This window comes from Mus musculus, chromosome 12, assembly GCF_000001635.26.
Source record: "Mus musculus strain C57BL/6J chromosome 12, GRCm38.p6 C57BL/6J".
Classification (NCBI taxonomy): Eukaryota; Metazoa; Chordata; class Mammalia; order Rodentia; family Muridae; genus Mus; species Mus musculus.
This window is the reverse complement of record NC_000078.6, coordinates 117,910,204-117,932,514: the sequence shown is the minus strand read 5'-3', so window position 1 is coordinate 117,932,514 and position 22,311 is coordinate 117,910,204. Positions and strand designations below refer to the sequence as shown.

The following is a 22,311-nucleotide window of genomic DNA, read 5'->3' as shown; positions in this document are numbered from 1 at the left end:
GAATTCTTCTGAGTCCAGGGGCTAGTGTAGCCACTAGTTCCTGGCAGAAAGTATTTCTGTAGATTGGCTGCTATCTTAGTTAGGGTTTTACTGCTGTGAACAGATACAATGCCAAGGCAAGTCTCAAAAAGGACAACACTTAATTGGGGCTGGCTTATAGGTTCAGAGGTTTAGTCCATTGTTATCTAGGTGGGAACATGGCAGCATCTAGCATGCTGCAGGCAGACCTGAGAGTCCTATATCTTCATCTGAAAGCTGCTAGTGGCAGATTGACTTTCTGGTAGCTAGAGTGAGATATTTATAAGCCACATCCACAGTGACACACCTACTCCAACAGGGCCACACCTTCTAATCCTGCCACTCCCTGGGCCGTGCATAAACAAACCATCACAGCAGTTGATACAAAGCCATACTGAGCCTTATTCTGAGATTTGTGTTGTGTTTTCAGACAAAGCCTTTGCCTGTGAGAGAGCTCCTCTGTTTCTCTAGGTAGACAGTCTTGTCTGTAGGGCTGGGACTTTGGCATATTTAATATTTGCTGTAGCATGGGAGTCATAGGTTTCAGTTGTCTCCAGTATTGTTGTGTTTGTTTCCTTTCTTTCTGTTGTTTCAGAAGGCTCTGTACATAGGACCTATCAAAATGAGTTTCCTCCCTGCTCTAGGCAACTGTGGTTTATTCTTTAGTCTTTACTGTGAGAATGAGGCCTGCCTCCCAGCAAGAAAACAGAAATGGGGAGGGCTCCCCGTGCCTGGGTACTCAGGAAGGTTTTTACTCTCCTGCAAAGGCCAGGTACAGTTTAAGTTCTGATAGTGACTCTCTGAATTTGCCTGCCCTATTTTTCTGGTGAGAGTTGGCCCAGGACCCCTGTTCTTGGTGAAAGATGATTGATTGCACAGCTCCTTCCTTATTTTGAAATCTTCCTCATAATGAGTCTTCCAAGCTGTTTAAAAGTCAGAACAGAAGCCAGAAATTTCTATTATTTTCTTAAACAGAGCCTTCCTAGAGGTTATTGGTGTTAAATAAGCATCCACATTCTAAACCTTTAGATTCTAACCAATTGTTAACTGTCTGAATTTTTAAATAATTTTGATAGTTGTGATCAGTATGGTGTTTCTTATGGTTGTGCTGACCCCTGTAACTCCCGTGATTATGAGAACTGTCCTGAACAAAGCAGAACTGTCGTCCTTAACCACCGTTCCTAACATTTTCTACTAGCTGGTTTTGACCAAGCAGCAAAATGACTTTAAGATAGAGCTGAGGCAGCTTGAAGACGACCTTCTCCTGCGCCTCTCTGCTGCTGAGGGGAGCTTCCTGGATGACACAGACCTGGTAGAGCGCCTCGAGACGACCAAGGCCACTGCAGCAGAAATAGAGCACAAGGTAAGAGCAGCAGAGAACCCTGGGCAGGCTCAGTACTCTGCTGAAATGGAACAGATGACAGCTGTCAGCACAAAACACAGCTCTCTCCATTCAAAGGAAGTAAGAGTTTATTCTAGAGCCAGTTATGGGTGACTATGGCCTAGGGACGCAGATTCAGGTTACCCCGAAGACTGTGTTTTTATAGTAACAGATAAAAAGAAAAAAATTAACCAAGGCACTTGCATTAGGTAGGTGGGTTATAGCAAAATAGGGAAGCTACTATAGGTCTCAGAAGCTACATAGGCGTCTTCTCAGTTTTGAAGCTTGTAGAAGCTAGTGGCTTACTAAGCGTCATTTTAAAAGTGTTTATGATCTATTTATTTTTATTTTATGCAATTAGTGGTTTGCCTATCTGTGTGAGGGTAGCAGATTCCCTGGAGTTACAAACAGTTGTGAACTACCGTGTGGGTGCTGGGAATTGAACCCAGGTCCTCTAGAAGGGGAGCCAGTGATCTTAACTGCTAGCTAGCTCTCCAGCCCCCTTTTAAAGGTTTTTGATAGTCACAAGTTCAGACATGGATATGTAGCCCATGAGTGGCTTTCAAGGTACTAAAAATAATGAAAGATAATTTGGCTCAGGTATGAAACATTTTAACTCTGCACAAACAGGAAGTTCTATCCTTGGGGAATGTTACTATGAGTATAACTTTTAACACCACACCCTCTAGGAATTTCAGTTCACACAATGTAATCAGAGTCTGGTGCCTCCTCTAGGAAGACAGGTTTGTTGTATAACTTAGGACACTTAATAAACATTCCTCAATCCTTGGGCTACCAGTACGGGATTAAGAGCAGAAATAGTTCTATTTGTACTTCAAGTTCCATAGCGATGCAGTCATTCAATTATATTAATATTTCTTGTGTGACCAATGTTGGAGCCTGCTGGTTTACATGGTAGAAACTAGAGGAGGGGCAAAGCTCAGCTCCAAGGAATAGTATCCCAGTGGATTGTGTTTTTAGAGATGCCTTTGGAGCTGAAGTTTTATTTCCAGACCTCTGGTAGCAAGAAACCAAGCAGGGAATGATCCCATGTGGGTCTCAGTGCACCATCTACCCTGGAAAAGTGACATTTCTCAAAAGCCAATAAATCATTTCCCATGAACAGCTTCCTTGTAAGTGAGCAGCATAGATCACAGTGGGCTGTGTGTGCACTTTGGACTTTCACAAGTGGCCGCTAGCTGTTAACATTGCAGAGTTTGGATGGGAATTAGACTCGTACTTTTTGTGGCATATCCTCCTTTCTAAGTAATCCAGTAATTACCCAGCAGAAGCTATGTCGCCATACACCCAATGTATGTGCCTTAAATTAAGCAAGGCGATAGAATACCAAATTACTCTCTCAAGTAAGTGTTTTCTAGGTGGCTCCTAAGATAGTAAAGATTAGAGCAATTAAGTAAATTAAGGCTTTGAGTTAACTTCCTGTCTTCTTAATGTATCACCATGAAGTCACAGCCCTCTCTGCCTTGTATGTCATTCACATACATCATGAGCCAAGACCATAGCAACGTTCAGGGGGGAATATTGTATCGCTTAAAGCTTCAGTGGGCCAGCAGCTTGTATTCTTAGAGAAAAAAAGAATAGGTTTGTATTTGGCTTTAGAAATTGGTATTTTTTTTTTACCCTTAAATAAAAATGATTAATTGATGGTGATATATCTCATCTCAGAAAATGTGTCCGGAAGCTAACAAGTAAGAATAAGTGGGAATGTTTGAGTGTATGGAGAGCTGGTGCTGTTGTAATTTGATGGCTGGGGGAGCCCTGATACAGAGGCTGTTTAGGAAGCGCTTGGCTATTGCAGGTGCTATTGACCTTGGCTGCATTTGTGGATCTCATTGTTACCTAATAAAATCATTGACACTGAGTTGACCCAGCAGACTTTTAAGAGCCATCCCTGGGAGGTGATATAGCTGGATTGTTAAGGCCTGAGCGAGAGAAGGGAGGCAGGAAGGTGACATCACTCAAAAGCAGATTCCACAGAGGCAAAATAATTAAGGTCATTTAAGTCTACAGGGTGGGATGCAGCTAGTGCCCTCTGCTTTCCTGGTGGAATGCAGCTCATGAAAAAAAAAAAAAAAGGTTACTTGAAAATAGGTATTTAAGAGTTTCTTTAAATTTTGATATTTATTATTTGGATACATATGCATGTGTGATATGCACACATCAGTGTGGGCTCCCATGTACCACACTGTACATGGAGGTCAGAGGACGACACTCCAGAATTGGTTTTCTACTCCCACCCTGAGATTCCAGGTTCTAACTTAGGTCACGGGACTTGTGTGGCAAGCATCTCACTGGTATGGACTTAATAATTTCATCAAACCTCAGGTCCACAGATGTCAGGCCTGTCATGGACTTGCCTTCCTTTGCTTGCTTTGATTTACTGAGTCGGGGTCTCAGTCTCTACTGCAGGTTGTTCTTAAGTTGAACACATTGTGGTATTGCGGACCAGACTCAAACTTACAGCAGTGCTCCAGGTTCAGCCTTCCAACTACTACTGGGAATAGAAACATGACCACAGCATCGGGGTCAACTAGTAATAGTTGTTAATTTCAGATATTCCCGAGAGTCCTTCCATTGCTGGAATTGTTTAGAAAACACAAAGATAAGTTACTGCTGTCGCTTGATCCCATTACAGGTGACAGAAGCCAGAGAAAATGAAAGAAAAATCAATGAGACCCGTGAGTGCTACAGACCAGTGGCAGCGAGAGCATCCCTTCTGTACTTTGTCATCAGTGACCTCAGGAGAATCAACCCCGTCTACCAGTTCTCTCTGAAGGTAATGCCAAACAGGCTAAGGAAAATCCACAACTCTACAAAGCCTGATTTTTCCTTCTTCTAGAAATTAGGGACTTATTTCTCAGAGCTCCTGGTAGAAGGGGAGGAAGAGTGGAGCAAAGCATTTGAAGCAACTGTTACCTGTGTCAGATTCCCTAAACATTCCAAGAAAGCAGTTCAGTTTTCTCCTCATTTAAAAAAAAAAAAAGGTAACATTTTCAGATTTCAGACACACTGCTCTAAAACTCACATTCCATGATATGAAGGCCAGGATTTCAGCTTGTGCCTGTTTGACTCCAAAGGCCGGGCTCTGTCTGCCATGCCACTCTGCCTTCGGGAAAGATCTTTAATTCTTGCTGTCAGTTTTGACACACGAATCCTTAACAAGTTCCATCATCATGCAGTCGGCTTGTCACTGGGTGTGAAGCTTGGTTTTTGATTGTTTTGTTGTTTTTCTCTTCTGAGACAGGGGTTTTCTGGGTAGCCCTGGGTAGCCTGGAACTCACTCTACAGAGCAGGTTAGCCTTCAACTCAGAGATTCACTTGCCTCTGCCTCCTTCAACTCAGAGATTCACTTGCCTCTGCCTCCAAAGTGTTGGGACTAAATGTGTCACCTAAGTGTTTTGTTTTGTTTTGTTTTTAATAAAAGCATTAAAGGTAGACAAAGGACTCATGGGACACTTAAAATGAAAAAAATCTACAGGGGAGATTTCCAGGGGAGCCATGGATGAGGGAGATGAGGGGAAGGACAGGCAATCAACTAAACTATGCTTTGTTCAAAACACCATAAGGTAATACCATGCATACTTACCATAAAGATTTCTAAATAATAAAAACATCTTAAAAGCTACCATACTGCCATATGGAATCATCAGGTAGCTTTATTTGAGTGTGTTTTATGTAAAATTTTCTGGTTTGATTTTTATTTCTCCATAAGGAATAAGTGTTGTTTAAAACACTCAAAATGACATGTCCGTCATTGCTGTGGTCAACACTATGTACATTTCAAAATTTTAAGTAATTGACTCAGCAGGTCAAAGCACCAATAAGTCTGACAACCTGAGTTCAATCCGCTGGACTTACCTAGTAGAAGGGAAAAAATACCTTCCACAAGTAGCCCTCTGATGTCCATGTGTGGGTAGACATACATATATCTTTAATGAACATATAAGCTTATAAAAAATACTATACATATAGTAATGAGGGACTTACTTCACTAGGGGCATAGGCAAAGCCATCTAGAGGAAGTGTTTTAGGAAGAGCTTAAAGGAAAGTACTAACAAGTGTTGGGTAAACAGCTGTTTGAGGCACAAAAGGGCTCAGTTTCCCAGGCTGTGAAGATGTATCTCTGGCCAGAGGGTAATGAGTACAAGGACAAAGGTTACAAGACACAGAACCCAAGAGGAAGGCACAATGGACTTGAATCCTATAGAGCTTCTTAGGTTGTTAAGAAATCTAGATTGTAATCGCAGTGCAACAAGAAGTCAGTAGAAGGCCTCAAGCAGATAGATGGCTGCGGTGTTGGCAAAAGAATCAGAAGTGAACATATGCTAGGTATGATTTGAATCTGGGACCTCAGGCCCTTGGAGATGGTGTGTCAGCGAGGTGAGTGTAACTGCCATGCACCCTACTATGTAACTTAACTTTATGTAACTGGCATGCATCCTACTATGTAACTTCATGTAACTGGCATGCATTCTACTATGTTACTTTATGTAACTGGCATGCCTCCTGCTATGTAACTTTATGTTACTGGCATGCCTCCTACTATGTAACTTTATGTTACTGGCCCTTGAAAGCCTTGACAAGAGGGGTAAGGTTGGATTTCACAACAGCCACAGTATATGAAGAGAATGGGAAAGCTAAACCAGTATTGCCTGCCTAGATTAACAGGTGCCCAGCTAGGGCAAAGGTATTCAAAGAAAACTACAGAGCACTCATACAAATCTCACAGTGAACCTCCTCTAGAACAGCAACACATTAGATCCAACTATAGAAATTAAATTCATTCTATCATATTTAAGGTTTATAGATTTCACAAGGCACTGGAAAATGAAGGGACAAACTATGGACTAGCAAAATCAAAACTCAATACATGTGTCTAAGAAAGGATTTGTTAGGTACATGAAGAACACAGACAACTCAGTGATGCAGGCTAGATAGACATGCAGAGGAAGATATCAGCATGCCTCATGAGGACTTGAAAATGTCCAACAGTCATTACAGAAATGCCAAATAAAGGCAGATCAGGATCTTGCTCTAAAGGGGCTGCTAAAATCTCGTCAGTGATAAGGCACCACATCACCCTCACATTGCTGGGGAAATGAAGCTTCATAAATAATTTTGGAGGACAGTTTGGTCACTCCCTGCTAAGTACAGGACACAGTTCCAATATGACCTCACATTTTTACTCCAGGTGTGGGCCTAAGAGAAATATGAATACAAAGAGCCATGCAAAAATTGATCACAATGCTCACAAATATTTTCTATGTCAAAATAATCCAAAGGAATTGCTCAAACTATCAACGAACGAGCTTTAGGGGCACAGATGTGTTTAACATAAAATGTTATGTCAGGAAGCAGCATCTGGATACTGAAGAATGCTCACCATGTAAATCTTGTGTGTGAAAGATTGGAGAAAAGACGAGATTAATCTTCAGTAACAGATGGGTCTACAGGGCTGGGACTGGTGGGGACAGTGGTGGCAATTACTCTAAGGAAGCACTTAGGACTTTTGGGGTGGTGAAAGTTGAAGGGGTCTTGGACTGGAAGATGGCTCTGTCTGTAGTGGAAGGAAGAGGAGGTGGAGGGGAAAACGGCTTAATCCCTTGGGCACACTAACCAGAGAACATAGCCTACCTAAACGGGCAGCTCTAGGTCAGTGATAGACCCTGCCTCACAAAGCAAGGTTGACAGCACCTAGTTAATAACACCTGAGGTTGCCTTGGCTTCCAAACACTATATATGAACACCAAAGTTAGTAATAATAAATAACAGAAGGCTGAGATATAGCTCAGTAGTAAAGCACTTAACAAGCATGTGTGAGGCCAGGATTTAGTTTGTGCATTTGACATCATAGGATTTTACTATCACAGACACACATACACACGTGCACACATGCATACATATATATGTGTATACATATATATATATACATACACACACACACACACACACACACACACACACACATATATATATTACAAAGCAAATTGTTCTGTGCTCTAATACTTAAAATGCATCCATGCAGAGAGATGGATGTGTACAAATCCATCCATCTTTGACAGGACTAGCCTTGCTTAGAGATGGATTCCTGAGGGAGGGGGTGCTTGAGAATATTGAAAAGAATGACTCAAAGTCAAATCATGGGTACATGATGACAGCCCCGTAGTCTGCTGGAGATGGCTCCTTGGGTAGCTCTTTGTAGATAGCTCTTGGCTCTGTAATCTGTTCAAGACAGCTGTCTCTCTAGATAGCTCTTTCTGCTTGAGGCAGTTCTCTTGCTTGAAAAAAAAAAGAGAGAGATTCTAAAAGCTCTCTGGATAGAAAAGTTGCTATATAAAAAAAGTTCTTGTATATTCAAGAAAAAAAGTTCTAAAAGAGCTGTGTTTGCTCTCCATGGATTTTCCAACAAAAATCAGAAATCCTGTTAGAAAAAAATTCTAAAAGAGCTGCGTTTGCTCTCTAGAGATCTCCAGACAGCTCAGCTCTGGCTAGGAAAAAATTCTAAAAATTAACTGCTATCACTCTTTGCTAGCTCAGCTTATACAGACCAAAAGCCCCGTCTTTTATTTACTTATCAATTCAGTCATTTATTCTGGGTTTCTCCTTGACCATCCCACACATCAGCAGTCCATGATGTTAGCCCCTTCCTCTTAGGAAAAGGACAGCAAGTACATTTTTTAAAAAACATTTCAAATAAATTCAGAGATATGCCTGCCTTTGTTAGCATAAATAATAAGCTTAACTGGGTGGAATCCTGTCCGAGATTACTACTATTCTGACCATGTCTGGACCTAAATGAACTCTGTCCCAGGCTAACCTTAAACTCAGGAATCTGCCTGCTTTTGTATCTGCCTGCCTTTGTATCTTTCTGACAAGTTGGCTCACAGTGCAGTTCCTCTGTTATTCTAGGTCCGCAAAGCCCCACATATTATTCATATTGCATCCCTATATTTTGCATAGTTGAGAAACTGTATATGTTTGAACTCATGTTTTCAGAGTTCTTTCCTATAACCTTAAGGGCTGTCTTAAAGGTCTCAGTCTTCACCATTTGCTGAGATATTGGACACACCTTCACCTCTTGGATTTGTGCTGTCTCTGATTGTCACGGAGTTGTTAACATTGACAAAGAGGATCATTCCCTAATAATCTTGGCAGGGAAAATATTTCCTGAAGGAGGAACATGAAATACACACACACACACACACACACACACACACACACACACACACACACACACATTTGCTTCATGCCCAGCAACTCTCAACACACATGGAGGCCCATATACAGGGGCAGGAAGAAGCCATGTCACTCCATCCCTTCTACATGGCCAAGTAGGACTCAGAGCATCCTCAAAATGACCAGACATGAAATAAAGTAAATACTAAGAGTAATTTTAAAACAATAATCATGGGACATAATCACAAAAGTAGGGGTTAGAATTAAAGATCACATAACCTGATAAAAATATGCTCAGGACTCGAATAGAAATTTCACTTAAAGAAGAGATGAAAATGGCCAACAAGAATATGCACAATGTTCACCATCGCTGAAGAGGAAGATTCATGTCAGAACTGTAACAGGTATCAACCTCATACTACTATGGAAGTAAGTCTGGGGACAATGTGGGGAGGCTGCAGTCCCTTCACAAGTGGCCTGGGGACCCATGGGAAACAGGATGCCACTCTCTCAAAAACTGAAAGCGGAATGGCAGTGTGAGCTAGCAATAGCCCCTCTCTGGCTGTATATCCAAAATAGCAAAAAGAGCCCCTGAAAGATAGCCCAAGACCTATGTTCATAGCAGTAGTATTACAGTAACCCAACAACAGAGACCTTCCAAATGTCTGCCAGCAAATGAATGGGTTATCAATATGGCCTACACATGTGGTAGAACACAGGTTAGCCTTAAAAAGAAATTCTGAGGCATTTTATGACATGGTAGAACCTGGAAGCCATTATCCTGAGGGAAATAAATCACAAAGATAAACACTGCCTGAGCCGGGTATGGTGGCACACGCCTTTAATCCCAGCACTTGGGAGGCAGAGGCAGGTGGATTTCTGAGTTTGAGGCCAGCCTGGTCTACAAAGTGAGTTCCAGGACAGCCAGGGCTTCACAGAGAAACCCTGTCTCAAAACAAATAAACAAAAACAAAAGCAAAAAAGCACTGCCTGACTCCACTCACGTGACATACCCAGAGTAGGCAAACTCATGAACACAAAGAAGAATGGAGGGTGCCAAGGTTGGAGCATGGGAAGGATGAATAGTTGGTAAAACTACAGAGACTCGGTTTTGCAGGATGAAAAGGTTTTGAAGTTGGTGACATAATTTAATACGACTACACATTTAAAATAGTTTCAGTATTAAAATTTTATAGGTATTTCAAACATAATTTGAACTTGATAAAATTGAAGTATATGTATGGAAGAAGAGAGGTTGGTCTGGTTGCTAAAAGGGAAATGCAAATAGACTTTGTAGAATCATTTTAATAATGGTCATGAACTAGGCATAGTGGCACATACCTATGATCATAGCACTTGGGAGGCAAAGGCACAGGACTGACATAAGTTCAAGCCCGTCCTTGTTTACAAAGTGAGTACCAAGCCAGCCAGGGTAAATAACAGAAGACCCTGTCAAATGTATATGCACCGATGTGAACACACACACATACACACACACACACACACACACACACACACACACACACACATACACACTTATAACATCAAACCTGGAATGAACATTTTCTGTATGGCATAAACTCTTAAGAGTGTTTTAGCAGCTCATGTAAGCCTCATAAAAGTCCTACCTTCTCCTCTCTCCCAAAAGATAGAGTGTAAGCTGTACCCTTATGTATCTGAGGCTAGCTAGACACTCAAACATGACTTTACTCTTACAGTCACATTGACCTTCCAGGCTTTCAACACACTGTTCCACAGAGCCATTGAGCAAGCTGACAAGGTGGAGGATACTCAGGAGCGCATCTGTGCCCTAATAGAGAGCATCACCCACGCCACCTTCCTCTATGCCAGCCAAGCACTGTTTGAGAGGGACAAGCTCACATTTCTGTCCCAGATGGCCTTTCAGGTAAGAACATCAATCACTTGAAGCTTCCCTGGAACCCAAGGCTGATACCTCGGATTATTGCACATTTTCCTCCTGCCAAAAACAAACAGAAATGTCTTTCAAAATCATTTGATGACAAGGAACTTGAGCATGGAATGGCTTTTGCCTAGGGTGCATTGGTTTGGGGAACTGGCAACCATCCCTCTAAGAAACATCAGCAAGAGAGACTTGGTTCATCTTCTCGGGTCCTATAAACAAACTTTCTAGGTCCTACCAAAAATGTTCTTTGAGGTCCAGATCTGAGTTTCTTACAGTTCTTTAAAACAAAATCTCACATGGGCTTATCTATGTTGCTAACAGAACTTCTACTTAAGACTGCAAGTTTCCCAATGTATAAAGTTAATGTTTTTCTAGAAAATTAAATTTCAAAAATGATTGATATATGATATAATAAATTAATTAGCTTAATCTCACCATCCTATGATGGAGCCATGTACTAAAGCATCATATTTTATTTCATAAATATACATATATTATCTGTCAATTAAAAATACAGTTTAAAATTCTCTAGCACAATAAATAATTTTAAAAAAAGAAATCTCCATCTGAGTCTCATGCTCCAATTTTCAGTAAATTCTGCTCATCTTTGTTCTCACATGAACTTCCAAGGATTTGCTTAAATACAAGTGTAGGAACATGATACCAGGTTCTGATGAAATAAGCATGCTGTTAGTAGCTAGTCCAGCGGGGTAGATAAGAAAGCACATTTGATATATGTTGTTCATTGCTGTAGGTGTTGGAACAAGAAAAAAATGAAACCTCACAAGTGTTTTCTATTCACTGCTGGCTCGGGTTTGAGATCATCTGCATATTCTAAGAGTCTATTTCAAACACAGGGTAGACCCTGCTAGGATTCTCAGCAGTCATACCTGGTTAATGTGGCAGCTTCTTCTGTTGTTAGCTTGATGGAAACCGATGTATCTTTTGTACATCTGTGTTCTCTTGAGATCTTGTTGAGAAGGAACGAGATCCACCCCCTCGAGTTGGATTTCCTGCTTCGGTTCACAGTTGAGCATACTTACTCGAGCCCTGTGGATTTTCTAACTGCTCAGTCATGGAGTGCTGTTAAGGTACATGACAAACTTGCTTTCTTGATTCTTAATTTATTCTTTCAAGCAATGGGTTTCTTTAAGGTAGAATGACAATTCATAAAATAAAGATGGTATAGACATCTCTTACTTTGTAGAAGCATGTTAGATACTTTGTATCATCCAATTGGCAACTTTCTTATCCAAAGATAAAGGAGCATTTGGTCTATGTTCAGGAGTGAAAGTTATTAGTAATTATGTACCTCTGTCATGACCATTGATAAAAAAAAATCAAAGGATATAAAAGATCATTTTTAACCTAGATAAATCTTGTTTCTTTGTTCTATTTCATTTTTATTATAGTTCTCCACCTTTTCGCAATAGATTTTGAAATATCCCAATATAGTAGTTTATTTTTACTATAGAGTGGTTAGGCTATGGTTGAAGAGATGTTTCAAGATCTAAAGTGCACCCACATAATCCAGGTGTGGTAGCAGTATATCTGTAACCCTGCACTAGGAAGACAGGAGGATCCCTGGAGCTTTCTGGCCAGCAGATACAGCTGAATTGGTAAGCTCCAGATTCAGCAAAAGACTCTTTATCAAAAAATAAAGTTGCCTAGCCAGATAGTGGTGGCATACACCTTTAATCCCAGTCCTCAGGATACAGAAGCAAGCAGATATCTGAGTTCAAGGCCAGCCTGATCTACATAGTGACAGCCAGGACTACACAGAGAAACAGTGTCTCAAACCCAATGATGATGATGAGGAGGAGGAGGAGGAAGGAAGAGAAGGAAGAGGAGAAGGATGGAAAGTGTGACATTTGTTGTCTCTAAGTCTTACTGCCTCTGTCTGCTATCTTAGGCCTGGTCCTGGAAGCTTCTAGCCTCCATGCAATCTAATTTAGGTCTAGAATGTTTCCGCCTCTGAGACTTACTGCTGAATTAACTCACCCTTTCTAGCTCTTTCTAAACTCTGTGTGGTCAACTCAACTGTTCTGGCTCAAAACCCCTCTCTACACTGATTGATCCAAACTGGCTTCTTTTAGCTTCTGACTGTGTTGGGGTTCAGGAGTTAACTCACAAACCACAAGAAGACCAATCTCAGTCAAATGGGGATAGTTTATTGAGCATGTACCCCTGAACTGATCAATCAGGACAACGATTCAGACTCAGAAGCTGAACCATGACATTGAGTTAAGATCCTACAGGGCTTTTAAGCCTAAAATCCACAACATCTGTCTCAGGTTTTTCCACCAATCAGGATTTAGGAATTGGGGCCTCCCTTAGGAGCATGTCTTTGTTTTATACTTCTCCTGCTCCCATTGGTTGGAGTATTCAACTGTGGCAGGGGACTTGCCTTATCTAACACTCATGCCTTAAGTTGCCAACCAGGATGTCAGTTACCCATATACATGCCTCTTTCTGCCAAGTACAATGTCAGTTCCCAGGGAGGTCTTGGGAACTTACACTTTACTCGACCAGTACTCAAAATGGAAGCCTTAGTCCAAATAATTTCTTATATTGATGCAGGTGTCTCTCTTATGTCCATTCTAAGGGCAGCTTATAAAATCAAATACCATAAAAGCATATACACAGGTGTTGGAAGGACTGTTGGGTGATTGATTCAGATCCAAACTTTTTATGGGTAACTATACAAAGCAGGTCTACTGACTTCTATTGTGATTGGTTTCCAAGGGCACAGGATGAAACAGAATATGTAATCAACTTGGGCATGAGAAAGTTTCCTAGTAACAGCAGATGAGAAAGTTTCCTTATAATATTAGTAACAGCACAAAGTGGCAGGCTATCAGATAACAGTTACCTAGGCCTTAACATTCCATCAAGGCCCTAATATTTTACTTAGGCCTTAACATCTGAATTTTTCTGCTTGGCCTCAAACTAACTTTGGCAATCTGTTCTAATCTTCTGGCTCCTTCTGATTCTCTGGCTTGTTCTGTCTTCACCTGTGTCTAACTTTTTTCTCTCTGCAACCTGTCTCTGTACAACTCTCCCAATAAAACTGCCTCTGTCCTCTGCTTTGATCTCTCTTAAGTCACCCTCCCCCCCCCTTCATCTCTCTTCTCATGAGAGTTGGGCATATCCAATTCTGTCAAATCCTTCTCTGATTCATCACTTTGTCTGCCACTCAATTAAACATCAGTTTCAAATGTGACTGCTTCCTTCTACAGACTAACTTTACCTTCACTGTTTGGGATTAAAGGTGTGCACTAAGGCCGTGTCTGTATTTTAGCCAGAGGGATTAAAGATATGTGTTAAGGCTGAGCCATACCACAACTAAAAACAGGGTTTTCCAGTAAACAACACAATCTTGGGATTCATAATATGATCAAATATCCTATAACTGCTGCTGCTGCTGCTGCTGCTGCTGCTGCTGGTGATGATGATATAGCAAGTGACTGAGAAAGGCACCTAATACCTGCTTCCTGCTTCCACATGTGCATATGTATACATGAGCACACACGCATGTGCACATACCACACACATATATACACATACACAAATAATAAAGTGTTTAAGCAAAACTTAATTGATAACTCATATTTCAGCCCCAGTTATCCTTCCTCTGTCTCTCTACCAGAAGGTCATATTGTTGAGAGTTCCTCATCTCCAAGGCCCTGGATAGCAATCAACACACACAACAGTTGCAGATGCTCTGGTTGTTTTGTTCTAAGAAGAAAATGCTCCCATATACTTTATTTTTATAGTATATTTATTTCTTTTTAGATTTAAAAAAATGGTGTGTGTATGTGTGTCTGTATGGGTATGTGTTTGTATGTGTGTGCATGTATGTGTGAGTGTCTGTGTGCATATGTGTTTGTATATATGTGTTTGTGTATGTGTGAATATATGTGTGTATATGTGTATGTATGTGTATATGTGTGTATATATGTGTGCTTCTATGTATGTGCCTGTGTGTGTATGTGTTTGTGTGTGCGTGTGTGTATGAGTATGTGTATATATGTGTATGTGTGTGTTTGTGTATGCGTGTGTATATGTGTATGTGTATTTCTGTGGGTGTCTATGTGTATGTGCATATGTATATATGTGTGTATGTGTACATATATGGCTATTAATGCAGATGCCCAGTGAGTCCAGAAAGGACATTGGATCCCCTGAACCTTGGTTTACAGGTGACTTTAAGGGGCTCAGTATGAATGCTGGGGACTGAATTCAAGTATTAGGCTAAAGCAGTATAGTCTTAACCCCTGAGCCATTTATCTTGCCCCTCGATTAGTGATTTTCAACCTGTGGATTACAACCCCTCTGGGGGTCACATATCAGATATCCTGGATAGCAGATGTTTATATAACAACCTATAACAGCAAAATTACAGTTATGAATTAGCAACAAATAATTTGATGGTTGGGGAGGTCACCATAGAATGAGGAACCGTATAAAAGGATCATGGCATTAGGAAGGTTGAAAACCACTGGTCTAGATGGTAGTTTTAGAAATTTGTATTTTTAATTCAATTATCCCTTTAGAATTATGGATTTGTAACATTTTGTAGCCCAGGGCCTCACCACAAAACAGACAGCACAAGGGGCAGGCTATGAAGAAAGTCAACCAAGAATAGGAAAGAAAAAGCATTTGCTAAAATATTACTGAGAGGCAAGGCAATGGAAAGGGCCAACGGGAGGGGCCTTTAGCAAGGGAACTTAGTTACAGACAACTTGTCAGAGTTAGAAAAGAGCTGTCAAAGAAGCTATGCTACACCCACCCTCACCACTGACACTCATGCCCACCCATCCACCAAGGCTTCTCATTGACCAAAGTCAACAAGGCCAGAAACCTAAGATTGCACTGACCCTTAGTCTAAGCAGGACAAGAAAGCAGTCTGGAACTCTTGAGAGGAATAGGAGGGCTGCCTGTGTCTGTCTCAAGCTGTAAGCTGTGTTCATGACATCCCCTGCAAAAGAGCAGGAATTATGTTTTTCATGCCGTATTGCAGGCAGTCGCCCTCATGGAGGAATTCCGAGGCTTAGACAGAGATGTGGAAGGATCTGCCAAGCAGTGGAGGAAATGGGTAGAATCAGAGTGTCCTGAAAAAGAAAAGTTACCGCAAGAATGGAAGAAGAAAAGTTTAATACAGAAACTGATTATTTTGAGAGCCGTGCGGCCTGACAGGATGACGTATGCCCTGAGGTGAGCAATGTGCCTTTTCAGCAATGCAGATTATTATGGCAGATGCTGGGTTCTAGGACTGAGGAGAAATCTCGCTAAGATCTCATTTCTAAAATCCCTGTTACTGTTAAATGTGGCTAACCACTCAATGGTGAGCTGGTTTATATGCAGACTCCGCACATCCTTCCAAACAGCTGGATGCTGAGTTTGAGGGATGAGGATCTGTGCTGATGCTTGTGGAAGGTCTGGGTATCAGCAGAGCGGTGTGGCTGGGAGCATGGATGGTCGGCTCCCATCACCTCTGTTACTAGCTGTATGTTGGCTCGGAGGGTTTTCCCTCTCAAACAAAAAGCAAGCTAACTTCACGGAGCAACTCATGGCCCTGTAACTTTACAGTCACCACACTTTAAAAGCAGAAACCACAAACTACAGGGTGGTTTCAGGGCCCTTTCCTCTGCCCTCTTGGCCTCTAAATAGTAACATGCTGTTCGATTCACACCACTTCTCTTTGAATTTACCTTCCAAAGTGTTCTCAGCTTCATTCCCTGTGAGCTGTATTTCTTCCACAGCATCCATGTGCCTTGGGGCTCTTCCTTTGCTTTGTCTAGTTTGACCGATTTTTCCCTCTGCAGAGGCCTCTGTGGAGCCCTTCCTTACGATTCATTCTGCTTCCTAGTACTTGCTTTCCACTAGATCTGATGCTACTGGAAAATAACCCCTGCTTAATTGCACTCCCCTGTTAGAAACACCACCACCCCAAAGCATTTGTATATTCATGGGAAGCCCAGCAGGCTGGAAAATTGCACTGTGGCAAATCTAATGAACTGTTAATAAGTAATGGAGGAATGCGGCAGGCAGGAGGTTCGGGGGCTACAAAGCCATTTGTAGACAGCTGATGTTGCATAGAAGAGGACCCCAAAATGCGATGGATGTAGGCCTCCAAATGTCAGTGTCTCAAGTCAGAGGCAATTTCAGCGATCACCACCTGCATAAATCTACTTGGATTCCTGAGGCTCCCCTAAGAACAACACCTCTTAACAAATACTGTTTGTTCCTTTCTTGTACATCAAATGAAGTTTACCCAAGCAGTGACACTTTTCAAGTTGAAAACACAGGTTTTTATTTGTTGGAAGAGGGTTGCTGTTGTTTTTGTTGTGTTCCGGTTCTGCCTGTTGTTCTTTTCTTAAACAGGAATTTCGTAGAAGAGAAACTAGGAGCAAAGTATGTGGAGAGGACTAGATTGGACCTGGGCAAAGCATTTGAAGAAAGCAGCCCGAGCACCCCGGTGTTCTTCATCCTGTCTCCAGGTGTGGATGCCCTTAAAGACTTAGAGGTGCTCGGTGAGTAGCCTGGAGGCTCACTGGCCTCCCCTCCCTCTCTCTAACCTGCAGCTCCCGCCCACCCTTTCTGTTCAGTTATCCCCCCCACCCAACCCCCGACCCATTTGTTGGAGATTGGGTGTGCAGAAAATGCAAAGCTAACAACACTGTAGTCCGGAGCATTTCTCCAACAGAACATTCATCTGGTTGGCATAATGCAAGGTTCTTTTGTACTGTTTTCCACCTTTTGACGATATGAGGGCCAGAGGGCAATTTTCTCCATGCTCATGTAATCTCGTACCCCCTGTGACTAAATAATGGTCATTAGGGCAAGTCTATTCAATTGTGTGAGGCACCGTCACTCTGTGCTCTGGATTACTACCCCCACAGCCTGCTCCAGGAATACCAGGTTAATGTAGCTATGACCTGCCTGGGCTCCATTTAAATGCAGCCTCACAAGGTGAGAGTCAGTACATTTACCCAATGAGCCAATCCCTTCAAAACGGATGCAATTTCTACCACATGTTGCTCCTTTCTCTGAGGGGGAAAAACTCCTTCTCCTGCAGGAGTTTAGAAAGCTCGCTAACAATGCTGCCATCTATCAAAATGTCAAAAGCTTCATTATCATAAAACCAAAGGAGCCGACTTCCACGGGCTTTTCAAAATGCGTGTAGGGAGGCATCTGGAGAAAGCTCAAAATAATGCCATTGGAAACAATAGGGAGGTCATTAGGAAGGTAGCCTATCAGGTGGCAGCTGTGGCCACAGCCGAACATTAGGCCTCCAAATTCCAGACTCCCCTCTCAAGTTAACATTTGTCTCCCCTCCACCCCCAATTCTCCAACAGGCAAAAGGCTGGGGTTTACGATTGACTCTGGAAAATTCCACAATGTGTCTCTAGGGCAAGGTCAGGAACTAGTGGCGGAAATGGCAATGGAGAAAGCTGCCGCTGGAGGACACTGGGTCATCCTTCAGGTGAGGATGAAGTTTCATGGAAAAACACCAGGTGTGAACCCATGGGGTGGTTCACACTCTGCTGCCCTGCCCAGCAGAGCAGGGCCCTTATTCAAGCTCAGAGGTATCTGCAGACCCTCCACATGTTCATGATGCCTATCGGTGAGGAAGGGATGAGAATGAGCAGGCTAATAGAGATGACTATGCTAATTGGTAGGATAAAAGAAGCAAGGGGTGAGTGTACCTTTAGCAGGCTGTGCTATGCAGATAAGAACCTATGCCATGCAACTGGATCTAGTGTAAGAGGAGATGGAAGAGCAAAGGCTCTCTCAGAGTAGGGACATAGAGGCAAAGAGGCAGACAGGAAGATAAAGAAAGAGAATGAGAGGAGAGAGAGAGAGAGAGAGAGAGAGAGAGAGCACACATTGGGTAGTTGGGGGCCCTTTTATGTGCAGCAACTGGTGTACCTGGCCCTGACAAGTCATGATATAAGCTACTGCTAGCTGGGACCCCGAGGGCAGGCCAGTGAGAATGCCTGATTGAGAAAACTAATGTCATAGTATTAGAAGCTATGTGACACTTCAAAGTTCACAGAACACTGAATACTTGCACATACATATATATGCAATATGTATACACAATACACATATGATTCTGTCTGCTATAAGTACCATTCTGGAATGGTGATGCTCTCTACATAGATGACATCTCATTAAGACCTTTGCTTGGGAACTTGGAGCAGTGTGTCCCCTTGTAATGCTCAGAGTCAACTGGAACAGTAAAGGAGTCGGTTCTCAGAAGCACAGTGGTTGCTCAGACATGGCAGGTGCATTAAAATCTTGTATAGGTAACAGTCCATTGTAAGTCCTCATGCATCCAAAAGCTGAGACTATAGATAAAGCTACAAGGATATGGTCATCCTCAAAAGAACCAGTGGCTCAAAGTAAATAGTTTCTCCTGTTTCGATACCTATGTGAGCTTCCAGTTAGCACCTAAAATTTAAGTTGTAAGTCTATCTTAATAACTTTGTTATGCCATGCGCCTGCTTTGAGATTGCTATTCCATGCCTGAAGATACAAAGTAGAATCTGTTTAGCCAAATATGCCTACTATCCACCTGTCTAACCATACAAAAAGTAGCTGGAGAGGAGAGACCTTGTCAGGCCTTCAGCCATTCTGGTTTCTAAAGGTTCTAAAATCCCTTTGGTAGATAAAAGGCAAGACGTTGAAGGAAGACTAGGCTCACATAGTAGGAACTTGTTACATTGCTTATAATTTATAGTAAATTATATCTGCATATATGGATATATAGGGATACAATATGGATATACATGTCAACTGTTTTCTACCCAACCCCTAAAATGATTGTTACTATAAACAAACACAGCCTCCATCAGACTATTGAGTTAGCATTTTACTGGAGTCCATAATCAAGACATAGGATGTGGGGTGGCAACTGAATATCTAGTATGTGCACCAGATGACTTGTGAATGAACACAAGCATTAAAGTCATTTACCTTGAGCACAGTGGGTAGTTTTAAAGATATGAGGATTACCTAATCATTGCACAGGTTCTCAGTCCCCAACTTCAAAGTCATTGCCGAGACTGAGACTATTCTTGCGTTTGTTTCATGCAAACTTTAAATTAGCTACCATACGGGTAATAAATGAAATAGAAGAATATATTTCATTGTTGTGTGGCCCTCACTTTCATGAGTGGTACAATTAGGTGCGATGTGGTCTTTCCTCTTAAGCTAATAGCAAGCATGCAGAAGAAACTGAGCTCTTAATCCTCCTCCTCTTACCAGAGTATCCCAGGCTGGCTCACTTAATTAGCATATGCTTAATCCCTCACAGTTGGTGTGGCTAGAAGTCTGAGGTGGAAGTCTTAGTTTCTTCTGAGTTCTCTGTCCCTGAAGCAGGGTGGCTGTCTGAATATGATTTTCCTTTTTTTCTGGACCTAATCCTAGACACTATTGTATTGGGTTGCTTGGGCAAATTTAGCCTTAATTGCCCTTTAAAAGAACTGTGTATCTAAGTCTGGTCACACTGTGAGGTCTGAGTCAAGCTTCAGCTCATCTGCTCTGGAGGGGACACAGTTCACCCAGAATGCCTTGCTGCTCAGTGTTTACCACAGGAATGAAAGCATGTAATGCATATGAGGACACTGGCAGATCTTTTTGCACACAAATTTGAGAGAATGGGTTTCTTACCTTTCCCTTCTACATCCGACCCCCCATTTTTGTAGCCATCATTATTTCTGTTTTCCCCCCTTTTGGAAATAATCACATATATGTAGGAATGATATTTCAATCGCCATATCAAAACTTCTTCAGGAATAATGAGATGGCTCAGTGATTAAAAGTGCCTGCCTTACAAAGCTGACAATGTGATTTCAATACCTACAACCCACCAGGGAAGGAAAAGAGTGGACTTTCAATCCTCTCTGACATACAAGCTCAAACACACATGAACATAAGCATGCATATGCACACACACATGCATATTAGCATACACACACATACATACTGCAGGCACTAATAAATTAAAGAGCATTAAAAGATCAAACTTGTACTTCATGAAACTGAAAGCAAAAACAAAGCTGTGTGTGTGTGTGAGAGAGAGAGAAAGAGAGAGAGAGACCGAAAAAAGAAGAGAAGATATATGTCTTTGAGGGAGGGGTAGATGTATTGACTATACTGGGATTTAAGAAATAGAGCATATTAGGAATACACAGAGCATCTTACAAAGTGAGTATAGTTCTCTCTTTTTCCCTTACATCATTTGAGTCTACATGTTAATGGGGAGTTTGAATAGAGGAGGTTTCCAAATGAAGTAAGGGGTCAGGTTCTTTTATGCCCTGTTAGAGCTTATATTTAATTAAGTTAACCCAGATATGTCTCAGCAATTGGGCTTGAACTTAGCAAAGTTGTAGGGCGAAGTGATTGGAGGGTCACTATGTGAAATAGGTCAGATGGACTGGGGTGTGGCTTTATAATGACAACTGACAGTGATTTTACAGGATTCAACATGTTCAGTGTCCCAATCTGTCTGGATGTTTGTCTTTCTTTTTCTGGATTAAAAACAAAGAAGCAGGGCATGATACTTTTAGTTCTAGCACTGAGAAGCAGAGGCAGGCAGATCTCTGTGAATTCAAGGCCAGAAACATGTCATGGTTCTCTGAGTTGGCAACATGTTCATATACAGGAAAAAGTTCTAGTACTATAATTCAGGTCCTATCCTGAAACTCCACAGGAGTCACAAGCCCTGATGTCTTGCAGAATGTTCATCTGGTAGCCAAATGGCTGGGAACTCTGGAGAAACTCCTTGAAAAATTCAGTCAAGGAAGCCACAGAGATTACAGGGTGTTCCTGAGTGCTGAGACTGTACCTTCCCAACATGAGCCCATAATCCCTCAAGGCCTCCTGGAAAATTCCATTAAGATCACTAACGAGCCCCCCACGGGAATGCTGGCCAACCTACATGCTGCTTTGTACAACTTTGACCAGGTAAGAAAGCAGATGCAGCTGGTCTAACAGCAAAGCTGGTGTCTTCTCAAGAGACAGCAGGGCTTTCTTCAACTCATGTGTCTTATTTAGACTGATGAAGTGAAATATCTGTGTGTGTATGTATGCACGTGTATTGTGTGCACCATGCATGTGTATGTCACGTGTTTGTGCACATGTGTGTATGCATGTGTATGTGTGCGTGCATACATGAGATCATTTGTGTGTGTGTGCATGCATGAGAGCATTTGTGTGTGTGTGTGTGTATGTGTGTGTGCATGTGTGTGTGTGCATGTCCCCACATGTGCTCATGGGCATTATTTTTTTTTCTTTTTAAATTGGTGTATGTTGATTATGCATAAAGTAATGGGTTTCACTGTGACATGCCCGTGCATGTATATAGTGTACAGTGATGATATCCATTCCTCGTTACTCTTATTACTCTTTCCTGTGCCCCCTCTTGCTGGTGCCCTTCCTCTTCCCCCCATTCTATCTTCATGTGTATTACTCTTCAGAAGAAAAATTCCCTGTTGCGCTATTTTAATGACTAGGAATACATTTATGTTTCACCTAAAATTAAGAAAATATAGCATGACCTAGGCAAATTTGAGACCCCTCTTCTGTAGTGTGTATCTGATGTGTTTATTACAGTGTCAATGTGATGCTGTAGACTTGGCTTTGATGTTATATCCAAGATAAACCCTATAGTAGGGACTTGTTACCTGATGAGAAGCAACTGAAGAGTTAAGAATTTATCTTAGCTCACAATTTAGGGTGACACCCTCCACAGTGGTGGGGTAGTTAGGGTTCTACCCAT

General features: G+C 41.8%; 1 protein-coding gene across 10 annotated transcripts in view; it reads left to right on the top strand.

The window, feature by feature from the left end:
- The window catches only part of Dnah11 (dynein, axonemal, heavy chain 11), a 321,062-nt gene that overhangs the window by 266,529 nt on the left and 32,222 nt on the right, over window positions 1-22,311 (top strand). For 8 of the 10 annotated variants that reach the window (NM_010060.3, XM_017314947.2, XM_017314948.2 and 5 more), the window contains 8 exons: window positions 1,217-1,381; window positions 4,056-4,196; window positions 10,332-10,502; window positions 11,489-11,611; window positions 15,544-15,737; window positions 16,908-17,056; window positions 17,882-18,009; window positions 21,270-21,497. In NM_010060.3, the coding sequence (NP_034190.3) occupies window positions 1,217-1,381; window positions 4,056-4,196; window positions 10,332-10,502; window positions 11,489-11,611; window positions 15,544-15,737; window positions 16,908-17,056; window positions 17,882-18,009; window positions 21,270-21,497 (1,299 nt within the window). Of the gene's footprint in view, window positions 1-1,216; window positions 1,382-4,055; window positions 4,197-10,331; window positions 10,503-11,488; window positions 11,612-15,543; window positions 15,738-16,907; window positions 17,057-17,881; window positions 18,010-21,269; window positions 21,498-22,311 lie in introns of those variants that run through there. The other 2 variants (XM_017314946.2, XM_017314949.1) reach the window with 2 other exon arrangements.